Source organism: Balaenoptera physalus (genome assembly GCF_965194825.1).
Source record: "Balaenoptera physalus genome assembly, chromosome: X".
NCBI lineage: Eukaryota > Metazoa > Chordata > Mammalia > Artiodactyla > Balaenopteridae > Balaenoptera > Balaenoptera physalus.
The window spans coordinates 117,601,412-117,617,754 of NC_138903.1; the positions used below are offsets into that span (position 1 = coordinate 117,601,412).

Genomic DNA, 16,343 nt, shown 5'->3' on the forward strand with positions numbered 1-16,343 from the left:
GCCCCGCCCGGCAAACTTCCTCCAAAGGGGAGGAGCGTTTCCAGGGGGCCTGGAGCCCTTTTTGACTGCATTGGCCCGGGGACCCTGGCGCCCGATTTTGAAAAGGACCAATCGTTTGGAGATACTGGAGCATCATCTTTCTGGAGGAGTTTGGGCCAGTATTCACGGGAAAAAGAAACACGTGGTTTCCACGTTTTTTCGTTCCCAATTCGTATGCTCTGACTTCCGTGATCCTCGCTCATTTCTTAAATCCCTCGACTTAGTTGGTCTCTGTCTGGAGGGGCAGATTTCTTTTTCAGATCATCCATTTGGATGCACTAGACCAAAGGGAAGTGAATAAACAAAAGCAATGGGGTAAAAATAAAGAGAATCTAGTGAGAGTTCATATAGTTAGTGAGAAACACTCATCTCCATTATACAAGCACCGTTCGCTTCAATGATATTAGGTAAAGTCCTGACGAACAAGTAGCAGAACCAGAATTTTTTTTTCCCTCGGCTTTACGAACGAAGACGCTAACGATCACGATTCAGCTTGTGTGAGACCTGGAATTACTTATTTTATTGAACATCTGCGTAGCAGTTACTGTGTGCTAGGCAGTATTCTAAGAGCTTTAGAAATATTAACTCATTTAATCCTCACCACTTGAATGACCCTGGGAGAGAGATGGCCTCTGTGCTGTGTTAATCATACATACCTAAAAAATACAGGAAACTTAATAATCAGGAAATTTAAAATAAAAAAAAGGAAAAATTCATCTTTTGTAAAAATAGTTTTACCTGCTTCTTCAACTCATATGTACCATATTAAAACTTGCTGGGCTTCCCTGGTGGCGCAGTGGTTGAGAATCCGCCTGCCAATGCAGGGGACACGGGTTCGAGCCCTGGTCTGGGAAGATCCCACATGCTGCGGAGCAACTGGGCCCGTGAGCCACAATTACTGAGCCTGCGCATCTGGAGCCTGTGCTCCGCAACAAGAGAGGCCGCGATAGTGAGAGGCCCGCGCACTGCGATGAAGAGTGGCCCCCGCTTGCCACAACTAGAGAAAGCCCTCGCACAGAAACGAAGACCCAACACAGCCATAAATAAATAAATAAGTAAGTAAGTAAGTAAGTAAGTAAGTAAAAAAAAACTTGCCAAGCCTAATCGTCATTTTAATCCTCAATATTTATGTGTTCTGACCGTAATAGAGTTTTTAAACCACTTTTAGATAGTTTCCTTTAAATTGCCTATATTCTCCTGCCAGCTGGATTAGAAACACGAGCTCTGTGTTTAGATATCAGTAATGTTTAGACATGATGAGATTTGATTGGTCTATTCATTCAGAATATATCCATTAAACCTTATTACCTGCCAAGAATAGTAACAAACTCTTTGAAAAGTAAAATAAGCAGTAGAGTGGAGGTAAGAGCTACCTGTTTTCCGATGTACTCCATATTTTTCTGTTATTCAAACAGTTTGGTTTTGACCCTCTGTTCTGTATTTAACCATTGCCTTCTGCAGTCACCCTGACTTTACTAAGCTTTAGCTGCCATCCTTCATAAACTTTCCAGCTTACCCTGGGAACTTCAGCAGTGGCTTTCAGGAATCTTGGTACCAGCCCAGATTCTACTGCTACCTAGTTATGTGCCATTAATCTCTCTGGAATTTTATCAACTGTAGAATAGAAATGATTTACCTACTTTACAGGATAGCTGTGAAGGACAGGTTATTTAAACCTGTATTTATTCATAAAATAATTTAATAAGTATTTATCGAGTACTTATGGGTACAAAAATAGTGTCCAGAGAAATATCCAGAGGCGCCTGGTCTGTCTTTTCACTTAAATAGAAGGGCAGAGGAATCTTGGCTTTGCCACTTAGTAGTTGTAATTTGAGTAACCCCTCCCGGCTTCGGTTTCCTCCTTTGAAAAATGGGCATTGTGATGGCGCCTAACTCACAGAGTTACTGTAAGCATTAAATGCGATCACATATTTCAAGTGCTTAGGACAGTACCTGGCACATAATAAGTGCCCCCCAAATGGTAGCGATTGTTAACCTGTCATATCAGGAATGGAGACTCCAAATCGTCCTCATGTCTAGGGTTTAGGTAACCTAATTCTGCCCAATATAACTACACTTTCCTTAGTCTATTCTCAGAATGAATGAAGAATGATTATGATACTTCATGTTATACATGAACTTGTCATGAACTGTCTCAAGATAATCCCATTATTTTAAATTCACCCCTGATTAGCTGAGCAAGGTTAATGATTGAACCAATTGAGATAAGTATGTGAAAACAACTGTAAAGTGCTATACCACGTTATGACTATTTTAATAACTCCCATTTCACTCGTTTCACTTAACTTCTCTGCCAATTCTCTATATGGTTCCTAAAATGTGTGGTTTTTCAAAATTATTAGCACGGAGTTAAGATTTCACTACTCACTGTGTCTCGTTAACTGGTGGTGAAAAATTCTAAGAGCAGTTCTTAGAATGTTTCGAGCCATTGTTAAATGGCAACACTGGGATGTATACTAAATTCTGAGATACTTGCTTTAAGAAAATAAGCCTCCCTGCTTTAACCCCAATTTTTTTCTTAGATGAATAGCTTTGAGCAGCTAGGTTTTATTCATTGTAAAAATATACTGTATGATTATGGTAAAACACACACACACGGAAGACAATGATTTGTTTGTGCGACTGGTTCAATTGTGTTAGCGCCTTACCAGGACCCTTTGGGAGTGGGTCGTCTATAAGCACTTAAAAGTGTCCCCGCCCACACCCCCAGGCTTCAGTGTTTTTTAAATTGCAAAGGTGTAGGGTGTCTGTTGTAACACGATGGAAAAATTCGTCCTGGGAGGTAACAAGCTTGTTGGCCTCAGTCATAAGGGGACACTGGGCTAACCAAAACTGAGAAAACTTGAGTATTAGACTTAGGGCAGAAAGGATGGCGCTCCCATACACCTTATTCCATTCTTTCTTTGCTAAATAATGGTTAACGAAACCACGCCAGGGTTAACACAGGAGCGGAAGAACAACCAAGGTGAATCTGCACTAGGGAGAGAGAAGAGAGAACCGGGTTTGGGGGGGAAAGACGGCTCCCTCACTGCCTGTGCACCCCCAGCAAGAATAACACAAGCGCCTGCGCTAATGCTCATTGCTTGCGTGGTAAACAGGCGTCAGCGGGCCGGACCCAGGACGCATGCGCAGAGGGGCGGTGCCCAAATGATTTATCCAGGGCTGCAGGTTGTAGTTTTTGTTTGAGCCGGAGAGGCTTAGCCGGGGTTGCCTTGGCTGAGAGAAATAAAGGAGAAGGATTCACGGATTAAGATAAATTCCTCATTTTCATTACAGGCTTGGAGGTGGAGGATCTCAGTGTTGGTGCCCCGAGCTTGGGAGTTAGGAGGGTCGGAGCCAGTCCTGCCCCACTTTGTGCCCACCCACCGGTGTTAGGGATGGTAGGGCTGCAAATGTGAGCACGCACTCGTCTAAGAGCTTCCTCCTTTCTTCTCTTTCCCCCCTTTTTCCTCTCTCCCTACATCAGCTCCTCACTTTGACTTGTGCTTATGTGAACGGGAGCCAGAAAACCTTGAGAGCTCCAAACTAAGCTTCGGCACGGACATGGCACAGGAGAAAATGGAACTAGGCTTGGAGGTGCTGCCGAGTTCAACCACCACAGAAGACAACACTCTGAGAAGATCCAACAGCGTCCCTTTGATCAGTGGGCTTGGGTGAGCAGGACTGAGATACTGGAGGAGGCAAGCGGGGGCGGTGGAGGGTGGCAAGAGTTGCAAAAAAGTGACTTCCAATAGCATTCCCACCCCTTTATTCATCGAGGTTCTGCAGGTATGTCCGGTGTTCCTGGTGTCCGGAAGATCCCACCCTCAGTCTGGGGGCGGGGGGAGGCGGGGCGGGGGGAGGCGGGGCGGGCTGACCGGAGGGCGAGCGCACACAGGAACCTGAAAGTCCTGACAGTTCATCGCGACCGGAAAGCAGCAATCATTCGGTTTGGAGCACGACTTTTTCTAACTTCACCCCATCTCTTACCCACTCTTGAAGAAACTGTGCACTCCCCACCCTCGCCTTCAGATCTTCTGTAATGACTGTAATTTTTGTCATTCTCTCCGCTGCTTTGTCACCTCTGACCTTCACCTTCAGCACAGTTGGAATGGAAATAGTTGTCAAGCAAATAAGCTGGGGCCTTTTTTACACCTAGTTTTTATTTGAATGAAAAGTTTAGGTATCACAGAAAATTGATCTCCTAAATTTTGCATTCTCAATGGCCGATATTGCCCCTACTTAGTTCTTGGTGGGTGAAAAATTTTTTCTCATATGTATAAAGCACAGATATACATACAGCACACAGACTGATATGCAGTATATTTGTGCTTTTTAAATGGTGTGGGGATTTTCGAGGAGGAGTTGGGGGAGGAAATGTCTAAAAGGCTCTTTAGAGCTCTGCTGATGAAAAAAGATTTAAAAGATTTAACTAACTGATGGTTAACTGTATTTCCTGCACATATCCAAAGATCTGGCATGACTTAAGCTTATTATTTCTTAAAATAGAATTTTAAAGTGAGGTCGTGGATCTCACATCCCAGTATCATAAGGTTTTCTCAGTATTGTAAAAATGTCTGAAAAATGCATTCACCATTACAAGGGAACTCAAGAGACCAGATCTATCTTCCTTGTTTAATGTATGGGGAAACAGGCCCGTGAATCTCCAAAATGCCATAGTCAGTAGTAGAGCCAGTACTAGGAAGCTGTGTCTCCAAGCTCCTAGGCTAGTGCTTTGTCCACTACTAATCAACATCTAAGCTGATTAACTAAACAGATGCAGCTTTCTGGTCATTTGAGTTAAGGGAGAATATGTTGTAACAAAATGAAAAGCAAACTAAGTGACCAGAAAATAATACATTACCTTTTTAAACAGGCAGATAGAAAAATAAAGGGTGGAGGCAGCTCTGCATGTTGTACTGAGAACAAGAACATTCTATAAATTCAGGATTCTACTCTAAATCCTGTTGTGTGAATAAATGAGCTGTTTTGGACACACTGCTAGTAGAAGAAAACACTTGAGGATAATGTTCATTATATTGAAAGGCTTTATGAAATGAACAATTTGCAAATACGTAGATGACAGAGGATATATATTTGAAGGAACGTGTGGATCCTGTTTAATGTATTAAGTGCTGGGGCGGGGGTGGGTGGGTGACCAGGCCCCTTTTCCCGATCCTCGAAGTCCTGGAAGCAAAGAGTGATCCCAGTTATCCCTTCATACTTTGCTTTGTTCTGCAAAGGATTTGAAAATTTTGCTTTTATCATATTAGAGCATGGTTACAGTGTTGAATTCCATAGCTTAAGATCCTGATGCAGGAAATGAATTTTGTACAGAAAGGTTAGGGGCAGTTGCATATTTATCTAGTAGGAGTTAACCCACAAAGCAGACCAAGTCCAGGGACTCTTGTCTGTCAAAAAGAAGTAGCATAGGAATGGTATATCACATGCCCGAGGTCATGTAATCAACAAGAAAAAATTTAGAGTAGAATTACACTGAGCCTTAGTTGAATTCACTTCCCCCCAGTTCTTGGCAGTTGCATATGTCCACTGCTCACTTTTCCCACTTTCCTTAAGGTGGGCCTCTAATACTCATTGCCTGGCCTCTATCACAGCTCACTAAATATCGTTGCACTTCTTTCAAGCAATTTTCCAATTTTGCTTGATGTTTCCTGTATATAAAGACTTTCAGTCTCTCTTGCACCAGCATTTGCAGAATTTGTTCTTTAAATGTCAACTCTTTAATACAAGTATCACTATTTTTTAAGAAGGTCCTGCCTAGTTTTGTGTTCATCTTGTATTAATAAAAATACCAATGTCAAAAGTTTTAAACCTCTTGGTTCTTTATACTCTTTAGCCCCTCTAGTTGGCTGACTTCAATACCGGTGTCAGTGACTTTATTTAAAGGTAGTATTTTTTTTCTTCTACTTCTCTGGCCCTTATTAGAATTAGACATTAAATTCTTGGATTCTGCCAGTGGCTTCCCCCTTTAAATACCGCTAGCCTGACCCTGCGTTTAAAATGTTACTGCCTCAGTTTTGTTTGAAAGGTAAACTACTGCCTGGGGGCCAAATTGAGCCTGCTGATTCGTTTTGTAAATAAAGTTTTATTGGAACACAGCCACACCCACTTGTTTACTTATTGTCCTTGGGCCACTTTCCCACTACACTGGCAGAGTTGAGTAGTTGCAACGAAGATTGTATGGCCCACCAAGCCCAAAACATTTACTGTCCGGCCCTTTACAGAAAAAGTTTGCCAACTATCGGGTTTATTAAACTTGTGCAAACCTGGAAGAAGAATAGTGGCCATGAAGAGTGATTGCTTTGGGAATATAACTGGCATAAATATACTGTAGTTTAGACAGAGCTGCTTACTGATCATTTAAACATTATCTAGTTATATTACTGCTTACTGATCACTTAAACATTATCTAGTTATATTACTTTCACTTTTTCCAAATTGTAAGTAGCACTTAATTCTAGATATCACCTAGGATTTTATGAATTCATGTTGAGTGACTCATATCAGTTGAAATATATGCTGCCTCAATGATTTTTTTTTCAGTTATAGTCTTATTAAATAAAATTGGCAGACGAAAATTTAGGGGAGAATATAATTGTCAGCCTTAAGTATTAGCCTGGGCGGGGGGAGAGATAAATTGGAAGATTGGGGTTGACATATACACACCACTATATATAAAATAGATAACTAATAAGGGCGTACTGTGTAGCACAGGGAACTCTACTCAATACTCTGTAATGGCCTATATGGGAAAAGAATCTAAACAAGAGCAGGTATATGTATATGTATAACTGATTCACTTTGCTGTACACATGAAACTAACACAACACTGTAAATCAACTATACCCCAATAAAAATTAAAAAAAAAGAATTACCCCCCCCCACAAAAGACAGTGGAATATGTAACCCATTAGTTTCCCTCCAACTTCCTAGTAGTGACTGCTAAAATATATTCCTGTTCTCGTAGGGGAAAATAACTGGGAAAGGAAGTAAAAATTAGACCTGTACATATATCCTCTCAAAAAATATTGAGTTACTGCCTGTTATATGCAAGTTACTATTCTGCAAAGATGTATATCTAGGCTCAATAAGCTTTTTTAAAAAATTTATTTATTTTTGGCTGTGTTGGGTCTTCGTTGCCATGTGCGGGCTTTTCTCTAGTTGTGGCAAGCGGGGGCTACTCTTCGTTGCGGTGTGCAGGCTTCTCATTGCGGTGGCTTCTCTTGTGGTGGAGCACGGGCTCTAGGCACGTGGGCTTCAGTAGTTGTGGTACGTGGGCTCAGTAGTTGTGGCTCGCGGGCTTAGTTGCTCTGCAGCATGTGGGATCTTTCCGGACCAGGGCTCGAACCCGTGTCCCCTGCATTGGCAGGTGGATTCTTAACCACTGTGCCACCAGGGAGCCTCTCAATAAGCTTTTAATAGGGAAAATAAATACTCAAAAGACTTCAATGTATGGTAGAATGACATGTGCTTAGGGAAAGAAAGTGCTAGGGTAATTAAAAGAAGGGAGTGAGAAGTGACAGCAGAATTGGTGAGGGATACAGGAAAGATTCTTGGACAGGTGGCATTTAAGATGGGCCCTAGCAGATTGACAAGATGCAGACTGGAAGAAAGGGGGCCAGATAGCTGGACAGCATTCCAAGAACACGGAACAGGCTTGGAAGTAGGAAAGCATAGGTGTATTCCAGGATGCTGGTCAACTCTGTCTGGATCACTGGCTCCCAAATGTTCATCTGCTGACCAGTGCTGATCCTAGGGGACATTTTACCAATCCATGGTTTTAAAAAGTTACAGCATGCTTTCCTGGGCAGGACTGTATTTTACTCAGATTGTTAGTCCTGCTTTATTATTATTATTTTTAATAGTAGTCCTGCTTTTTTTAATAACAAAATATCCTTTTATAAATGAAATGATGGTGTTGATAGTTGGTGAGATTTTTAAAGAATGCCCTTACTTGGCAAGAGAAAATGGTAGCAACTGTATGTTTGTGCCAAGATTTTGTTTTGAAATTTTCCCAGTCTATGAAATCCAAAAGTCTGTGGAGCTAAATTGTGGAAGGCTTTGAAAGTTATAGGAAAGAATGTAGCTGAATTCAGCAGGCGATGAAGAGAGTCATTGAAAGTTCTGAGCAGGAGAGCAAGCTGATTGCAGTAGGGAAAGAACAGAGGTGAGCCGACCAATTAGACTATTGCAGAGTCAGTGGAAAAGTAAAAATGCTTTGAATTGGTTTTTGGCAAGGAGCCTGGAAGGAATAAGATGGACATGAGAGATCACAGAGGTAAAACCTAAAAGACCTGGCACCTGATTGGATATAGGTGGCAGAAAAGAACATGTTAAAGATGCTTTCTTATTATCACTGGGGAAACCTGGATGAAAGGTACATGAGAACTCTCTCTATTCTTTTTGCAATTTCTTGTGAGTCTTAAACAGTTTCCAAATAAAACGTTATAACAACACACGACTGTATTTAAAATAGGTAACCAACAAGGACCTACTGTAAATCACAGGGAACTCTGCTCAATATTCTGTAATAACCTAAATGGGAAAAGAATTTGAAAAAGAATATATATATATACACACACACACACACGCACACACACACACACGTATAACTGAATCACTTTGCTGTACACCTGAAACTAACACAACATTGTAAATCAACTATAGTCCAATATAAAATAATTTTTTTAAAGTTATAACAAAAACAAAACATAAAAAGGAAAAGAGGACTTCTTCAGGGTCCCAACCTCAAATCAGGCCGAGGCCCGCCAGGTGAGCACCTTCAAAGCTGGACGAACAATGACCATCTTCAGCATGCAGCGGCTGCTCAGCTTCAGTACACTGTTGCCATGGGGGAATGTGGCCCAGTGTGGCAAAATCTTGCAAATTTTCAGTAGAATCCAGAAATCTGGAATCTGGATTCTTTATGTGAAATCTCCATAGTTGTTCCAAGTGTGCACAACTAATTCAAAAACATTTTTAACACTGAGTAGGCCAAATGAAACATATCTGAAAATCCCAGTTCTGTCGACCCCTGCTACTGGCTAGCCCTCTCATTCATGTGAAAGTTTGGGAGTCGAGAGGGAGTTGGTACTAGCACATAATAGCTTCAATCATAAATTTAAATCGGTTACAGGCTTACACAGAAAATGATGTCTCTCCAAGGCCACAATAAATTATATTTATTCTTGGTAGCATGATTAGAGGTAACGTGGCATGCTTGAGAATTCCTTACCTTACATGGACAGTTGTTTAGGCTCAGCCAACCAAGGCTTTGTGTGTGTGTGTGTGTGTGTGTGTGTGTGTGTTCTATTTTCTACATCTGCACAGCTGTCTCCACAAAGAAGCCATTTACATCAATGGCATTGTTGTTTAAGGATTTGAAATGTTATTTCTTTAAAAAATGTTTGTAATGGATTTTAAATGACAAATGTTTTCCTTTTCTTCTTAGTGGTAATTCACAGGTGTTCCAATCTGATACATTAAGAACTCGAAGAAACAGTACATCGTGTATGGCACAGCACTATCTGGTAAGAAAATGCTTATAGACTTGCACTATTGGTCTTAGTCAGTGGTTCTCAAACTTGAGTGTGCACCCGGAAAGCTTGTTAGAACAGACTACTGGCCCTCAACCCCAGAGTTTCTGATTCAGGAGGTCTCAGGCAGGGCCTGAGAATTTGCATCTCTAACAAGTTCCCACTTTGAGAAACATTGCTCTAAACATTACTGAAGGAAAAATAAACACATTGACTGCGGTTATGATTGGTACAGCTGCTGCAGCTGCAGCAGAATTAACTTGTAAATCCCACATGGATTTAACATTGAGATTTGCTTTTATATATAAAACCATCTGGCTTACAATTCTTAAAAGAACATTCTAATTTTGAGAGGAAAACTTGCAGGCTCTCCTAAGGGTAGTTTTCAGGCTTAGAGTTGGACTTTATCTCGCATTTATCTTGAATTGAAAATATAGTTTGTTTTACATGGTGTTATAATGCAATCTCTAAATTAGAACTCATCTACAAATTATCCTGTAAACATAGGAAATATGCTTGTACATCAGTAAGCCAAAGTGAATAAATGATTCACTCTATGAATCATTTTATTGAGGTGAAATTCATATAACACATAGTTAACTATTTTAAAGTATACAATTCAGGGGCATTTGGTGCATTCACAATGTTTTTCAACCACCACCTCTCTCTTGTTTCCAAAAGCATACATCCTCGTCTTGTTCCTGATCATAAGTGGAAAGCTTTCAGTCTTTCATCATTGAGTATGATATTAGCTATAGGTTTGGGTAAATGCACTTCATCATGTTAGGGAAATTCCTTTCTACTCCTGCTTGCTGAGTATTTTTATCATGAAAGGGTGTTGAATTGTTTCAAATGCTTTTTCTGCATCTATTGAGATGATCATTTGTTTTTTCCTCTCTATTCTGTTAATATGATTTATTACTTTGATTTTCTTATGTTGAACCACCTTTGAATTCCTGGGATAGACCCCACTTGGTCTTGGTGTATAATCCTTTTAATATACTATTGGATTTGGTTTGTTATTGTTTTGTTGAGGATTTTCCCACCTGTATTCATAAGGGATATTGGGCCGTAGTTTTCTTTTCTTGTAGTATCTTTGCTGGCTTTGGTACCAGGGTAATGCTGATCTCATAGAATGTGTTAGGAAATGTTCCTCCTCTTATATTTTTGGCAGAGTTTTATTAGGGTTGGTGTTGATTCTTTAAATGTTAGGTAGAATTCACCAGTGAAGCCATCTGGCCCTAGACTTTTCTTTATTGGGAGGTTGTGGAAACAGATTCTATCTCTTCACTTGTTTACAGGTCTTTTGAGATTTTATAGTTCCTCTTGAGTTAGTTTGGTAATTTGTGTGTTTTTAGAAATTTGTCCATTTTGTCTAGATTATCTGAGGAAATTGTTGATATACAGTTATTCATATACAGTTTCTCTTATATGCTTTAATATGATGGAAGCTATAGAACATATTTTAATGAAATGTTATAGCTTGGAACCTCTTCTGCTCGGAATTCTCTTCCTGGAACCTCTGTTAAACTTGGTGCAGCCTTGTCTTTTCTCCAGGAAAAGTATCTCATCTTCCTGTCAGAAACGGTTGTACTTTACTTGAGCAATTTGTCCGTTTTAATTTTATGGCTACCAGTATTTACCTGATTAGGTTTTGCTTTACACATTGGCAACTATGAACTCTAAATCCAATCTATGGCCCACCCGGTAGTGAGTGTGTAATACATTCCTTGCCCTGCATTATGCTCTGTCCTTCTAGCCTACATTCAATTCATGTTCAGTATCTTCGTAAGCCACCTTAAATCATTCGGGGAACTAGGCAGAGACATTCATAAACTTAGCATACAACCCTTGTTCAGAATTTTCTAAGTGCTTTATCTCTAGTAACTACAGTAGGAAATGGGTTAAAAATAGCAAACCTAGGAAAGTTAAACATTATTTTAAAAGAATTTAATGTCTTTACAGTATTAGTTTTCTGTGGTCTCTCTTAAATGGAACTAAGCATGACCTTTCCTCCTATCTTAATTCCTTCACTAGAGATAACACTTGGGAATCAGCTTCACCCAGCACCCTCCCAAACCCCCACTCCCACTCCTACCCTCCCTGCCCTGTGACATCATTCCTTGCTGCTGGGACTCTTGCTTCCTCCCAAGGACTTTTTTTTTCCCCTAAAGCGTGAGAGAATGGCACAATGGGAAATTTACACCAAAGATACCAGTGAGGTTTATTGACATCTCAGGAAACTAGTTCTATTTTAATACCTTGTTTCATGTAGAAAAATTATCTGAGGTAATTCCCTTGCATATACCACGTACAGTACTTAATCTTTGGGCGAATTCTCTTCCAGATGCCTTTTCTACAATTGATTTTCCACGTTATTACTAAAAGAACCAAGTCCCGTAAATGATCCATATTTTGTCCAATTTAAAAGCTTGACTGTGGCTTATACTTCTATAGCTCAAGTTCAAATTCTACCTTCCCTAGACATTTCAAACTATATCCTTGCAGATGTCATCAACTTCAGTCAGGCAATCTTCTCAGGATTTCCTGGATAAAGTTTTCCAGTAGGAAATTCTGAGCCGTTGCCTGAAACTAAACTGGTTCCTTCCCATCTCTTAGATATCAATTAAAAATAATCTCTTCCAGGAGGTCTTTCATAATTAGTTTACAACAGTTTGCCACACCATACAATTCTCTTCTTTTGGCTTTTTAAAAAATAACAGTCATTTATAAAACAGCTAAAGTACGATATTTTTCTGTATATAGGGTGTATGTATATATTTAAGTTCAGGTTAACATGTCTTTTCAATTAGATTATAAATCTTATAAACCTTAGTGTTGCACATTCTATATTGTGAACTTTCTGGGCATTTGAATGAGGATGATATGAGCATCAGTAGTATGAATTAAACTTGTTAAAATTCTGCTTGTTCAAAGATATGTGTGTGGATATATATTGGGTTGGCCAAAAAGTTCGTTCGGGTTTTTCTGTAACATTGGCCTAAAATCCGAACGAACTTTTTGGCCAACCCAATATATTTGAACTTTTTAAAGGTAAACCTAAATTTTTCAGATTTGGTGCATGTTGCCACACAACTTCTCAATGATCAATGCTAATAGACGGGCACATTGGGGGAGAATATCCAAAACTGTGGATAAATCACAATATTTTCTACTTGCTTTGGAAAAGATTATTTTTTACAGTATGCCTTAAGAGTGGACATACATTTTTTTAAAATTAGCAATAATATCTAATGTTGGAGAAGTACAAGGAAATCAATATTTTCATACACTGCTGGAAAGTGAATTTGTATAAGCTTTCTGTAGGGCAGGTCAGCAATGCGTATCAACAGCCTTGTGACCCAGAAATTCCAACTCTATGAATTTATCCTAAAGAATTCACTAAGGATGTGTGCAAAGATTAGCTTAAAGGTTATCATAGCATTATTTATAAAAAGCAAGCAAAAAATGTGGCAACAGTATGAATGTCCAGCAACAAGGAACAGAGTAAATGAATGAGCCTTCCTTATCTGTGTTTGAGTCCCAGTTCTAGCAATTATTAGCTGTATGACCGAGTAAGTTGCTTAATTTCTCTGGCCCTCAGTTTTCTAATCTTTAAAATGGGGACAATAATGATGTCAATTTTTCTACATGAAACAAGGTATTAAAATAGAACTAGTTTCCTGAGATGTCAATAAACCTCACTGGTATCTTTGGTGTAAATTTCCCATTGTGCCATTCTCTCATGGGATTGTTGGGAGAATTGAGTGAGATAAGACACGTCTGGCACGTAAATAGGTGCTTCTTATTATTATGGTACTTCTATATGGTATAATATTCAGCCTTTAAAAATGGTGTTGCAGGTGAATTTTAACATGGAAAGATACTTGGAATGTATTTTGGGTTTGTTTTGTTTCTAAAGTAAAAATTCAGTTTATTCATCTGTTTACCATACAGTACAAGAGAGGCAAAGTGTTTCACATCATAGATTTCACTTCCAACTCCTTGGAATGTTCATTTCTTTGGCTAAAAGGAGAAACTTGCTGGGAAAGTCAGGCAATGCTTAGGCAAGGTGAGGGATGGGTACAAGGGGGCTGTTAATTGCAAACTGAGTTTCTAGAGCTGTCACCTGGAATCATAGGAGCCCCACTTCTGGACACTTGTGCCATCTCAGGCATCACCCCCACCACCCAGGCTCAGCGACGCTTACTGGTAGTTACCCTTGCTGTCCTCCTGGATGTGGTAGTACAGGGCCCCGCCATACTTTCTCTCGAATTCAGACCTAATTTTCAATGTGTCCCCTTCCTTCACTGCAGGAGACCGTGGTTCTAATCAGGACCGTATCGTGAGTCCACTTGCCCTTCATGGAGTTGTACAGTCAGTCAGCAAAATACAGGGACTTCTTGTTCTGAATACACTTGACCAGGTTCAGGAAAACATTTTGCAGGTCTCCTTTGCCCTCCTTCTTGATCATAAGGGCTATTGCTGTTGTACCTTTCAAATACTTTCTGGAGGTGACACACACTGCTCTGTCATGATGCTGACCCACTTGGAAACATCAGTTCCTTTGCTGTTCATTCCAGCATTATAGAGATCTCAAGTATGTCGGGCCAGTCAGTTCATAGTCAATGACAGATCCATCCTCTGCTCTTCTACCCTTTGCAAGGGCAACTATCAGCTTGCGGAAGTCATCAGATGTGTCAGAAGCGATGTCCTGGGACTTCCTGGTGGTCCAGTGGTTAAAAATCCACCTTCCAATGCAGGGGACATGGGTTCGATCCCTGGTCGGGGAACTAAGGTCCCACATGCCATGGGGCAACTGAGCCCACGCGCCACAACTTAGAGAGCCCATGTGCCACAACTAGAGAGAAGCCTGCTCGCTGCAATGAAAGATCCTGCGTGCTGCAACTAAGACCCAACGCAGCCAAAAATAATAAATAAATAAATATTTAAAAATAGAAAAAGAAAAGAAACAATGTCCTTCTCCAGATCAAGCTTGTACATTTCCTTGTAGACTGTTAATTTCCTGCAGCCCCTGGTTGGTCCCTGAGCAGGTGATTTCAATGAGAGAGTCTTCATCTGTCACCAGCCCCTTCATGGAGGAGGCTTTCAACTTGGAATCCTCGTACTGAGTGGGTGTTTTCAGAAGGCCCCAAATCAGCTTCTCCAGGTGGCTGGACAAGTCTGACTTCAGTGCTGATGCAAGTTCCTTTTTGGTCCTTCTCTGATAGGCAAAAGTAATATTCTGTCTCTGTTCATTGCTGCAGTTGGTCAGAATGTTGACGATGGTGACCTCATCCACACCTTTAGTCTTGATGGCCATTTCAATGTTCATAGTGTCCCGCTCAGCATCCCAGCTGGTGTATGCTTTGACTGGCCTGTCTACATTTGGGGGTGGATAGTGGTCACCTTCTAAACTGCACTTGCACAGAATTCTGTGAACAGTAGACATTTTGATGGAAGCTGGACCAGGAGCTGAGAGCTGCAAGTGGCCCCAGATGTGGAGCTGGAATGTGTTATTAAAAAAAACCAAAAACTCAAACTGCAAAATAGTATCTGGAAAAATAAACACTGAAATATTTGCTCTGGTCATCTCTGGAGAGTGGATGATGCTTTTTTCCCCCATTAATTATGTTTTATACTGAGCGTGTATTGATTGCTTTATAATGAGAAAAAAAGTGAGTCAATTTCTGTTGAAAAAATTAAAGATCAGGATGAATAGGTGGGGCACAGAGGATTTTAAGCGCAGGGAAACTGCTCAGTATGATACTGTAACAATCGATTTGTGTTATTATACATTTGTCCAAACCCATAGGGTGTATAACACCAAGAGTGAACTCTAATATAAGCTATGAACTTTGGTTGATGATGTGTCAATGTCCTTGAACCTTGGCTGTTTCCTCCATCTTCTGGCAGATGATTAGAAAAAAACTGATTTCAACACTTTCTTCAGAAAAATATAATTGGTGAGGTAATATCTCCTTTAAAAGTCATGATAAATTTTAAAACGTAATAAAAATTCAGACTGTCTGCTTCATAAGAACATTTATTTGTCCAACACGCTCCACTTACTGCCTTTCTTGACCACCATCCATCTATAGTTTCGGCTAGAACCCTCAGGCCAATCTTTAGCTCTTTTTACTTTCTTATCATTTCTCCAGTCTGCCTCCTTGTCTTCATCCCTCTCTTTTTCGGTCAAACCCTTGTCATCTTTTACCTGGCCCGTGACCCGGCTTCTAGCCCCTCTTCCCTCCACCCTCAATTTGTTTTGCATATGCTGCTAGGGTTGCCTTTCTAAAATAGATATGATCTTCTTGTCTAAAATACCTTTGAGGTTTAAGACCTCAGAGGGACCTATGCTTTAGGTTTCCTATTAGGCTCAAAGGCTAAAGTACAAAAACAGCAACCTGGTTTCAGCCAAATTTCCCCCAAGTTTGCTTCTTGCCATGCACTATCGTGTGCCAAGTTTCAGTCACCCTGAATTTCTCTGTTCCCCAAACATGGCTCTCTGCCTGAGCATCTCTTCCCACTCCCTGAAATAGCCTCCCTCCTCTTTTCTATCTAATGAATTCCTGCCCTCTTCTGTGATGCCATCTCGAAGACCCCGGGCAGAATCATATTCTCTGTCCTTTGAACTCCTACAAATCCTAACTTGTTCTGGCACTTACCTGTGGCCTAGCACAGTGCTTTAGCATATGGTAGGTGCTCATTAAATACGTTTGAACACACAATTCAATGTGATCTTAA

The 16,343-nt window shown here is 40.4% G+C and overlaps 1 protein-coding gene and 1 pseudogene across 4 annotated transcripts in view; one reads left to right on the forward strand and one right to left on the reverse strand.

The window, feature by feature from the left end:
* The first annotated feature begins 53 nt into the window (after nucleotides 1-53).
* The window catches only part of LOC309652019 (PABIR family member 1-like), a 62,027-nt gene continuing 45,737 nt past the window's right edge, over nucleotides 54-16,343 (forward strand). Inside the window, exons 1-2 of one of the 3 annotated variants that reach the window (XM_082445473.1) lie at nucleotides 54-3,713; nucleotides 9,512-9,590. In XM_082445473.1, coding sequence (XP_082301599.1) covers nucleotides 3,604-3,713; nucleotides 9,512-9,590 — 189 coding nt within the window. In that variant the 5' untranslated portion in view covers nucleotides 54-3,603. The other 2 variants (XM_082445472.1, XM_082445471.1) reach the window with 2 other exon arrangements.
* LOC309652027 (annexin A2-like) lies at nucleotides 11,093-16,269 on the reverse strand (annotated as a pseudogene). The gene is made up of 2 exons: nucleotides 14,577-16,269; nucleotides 11,093-14,310 (listed from the first exon to the last, which is right to left on the reverse strand). The product of its transcript is annotated as an annexin A2-like (transcript).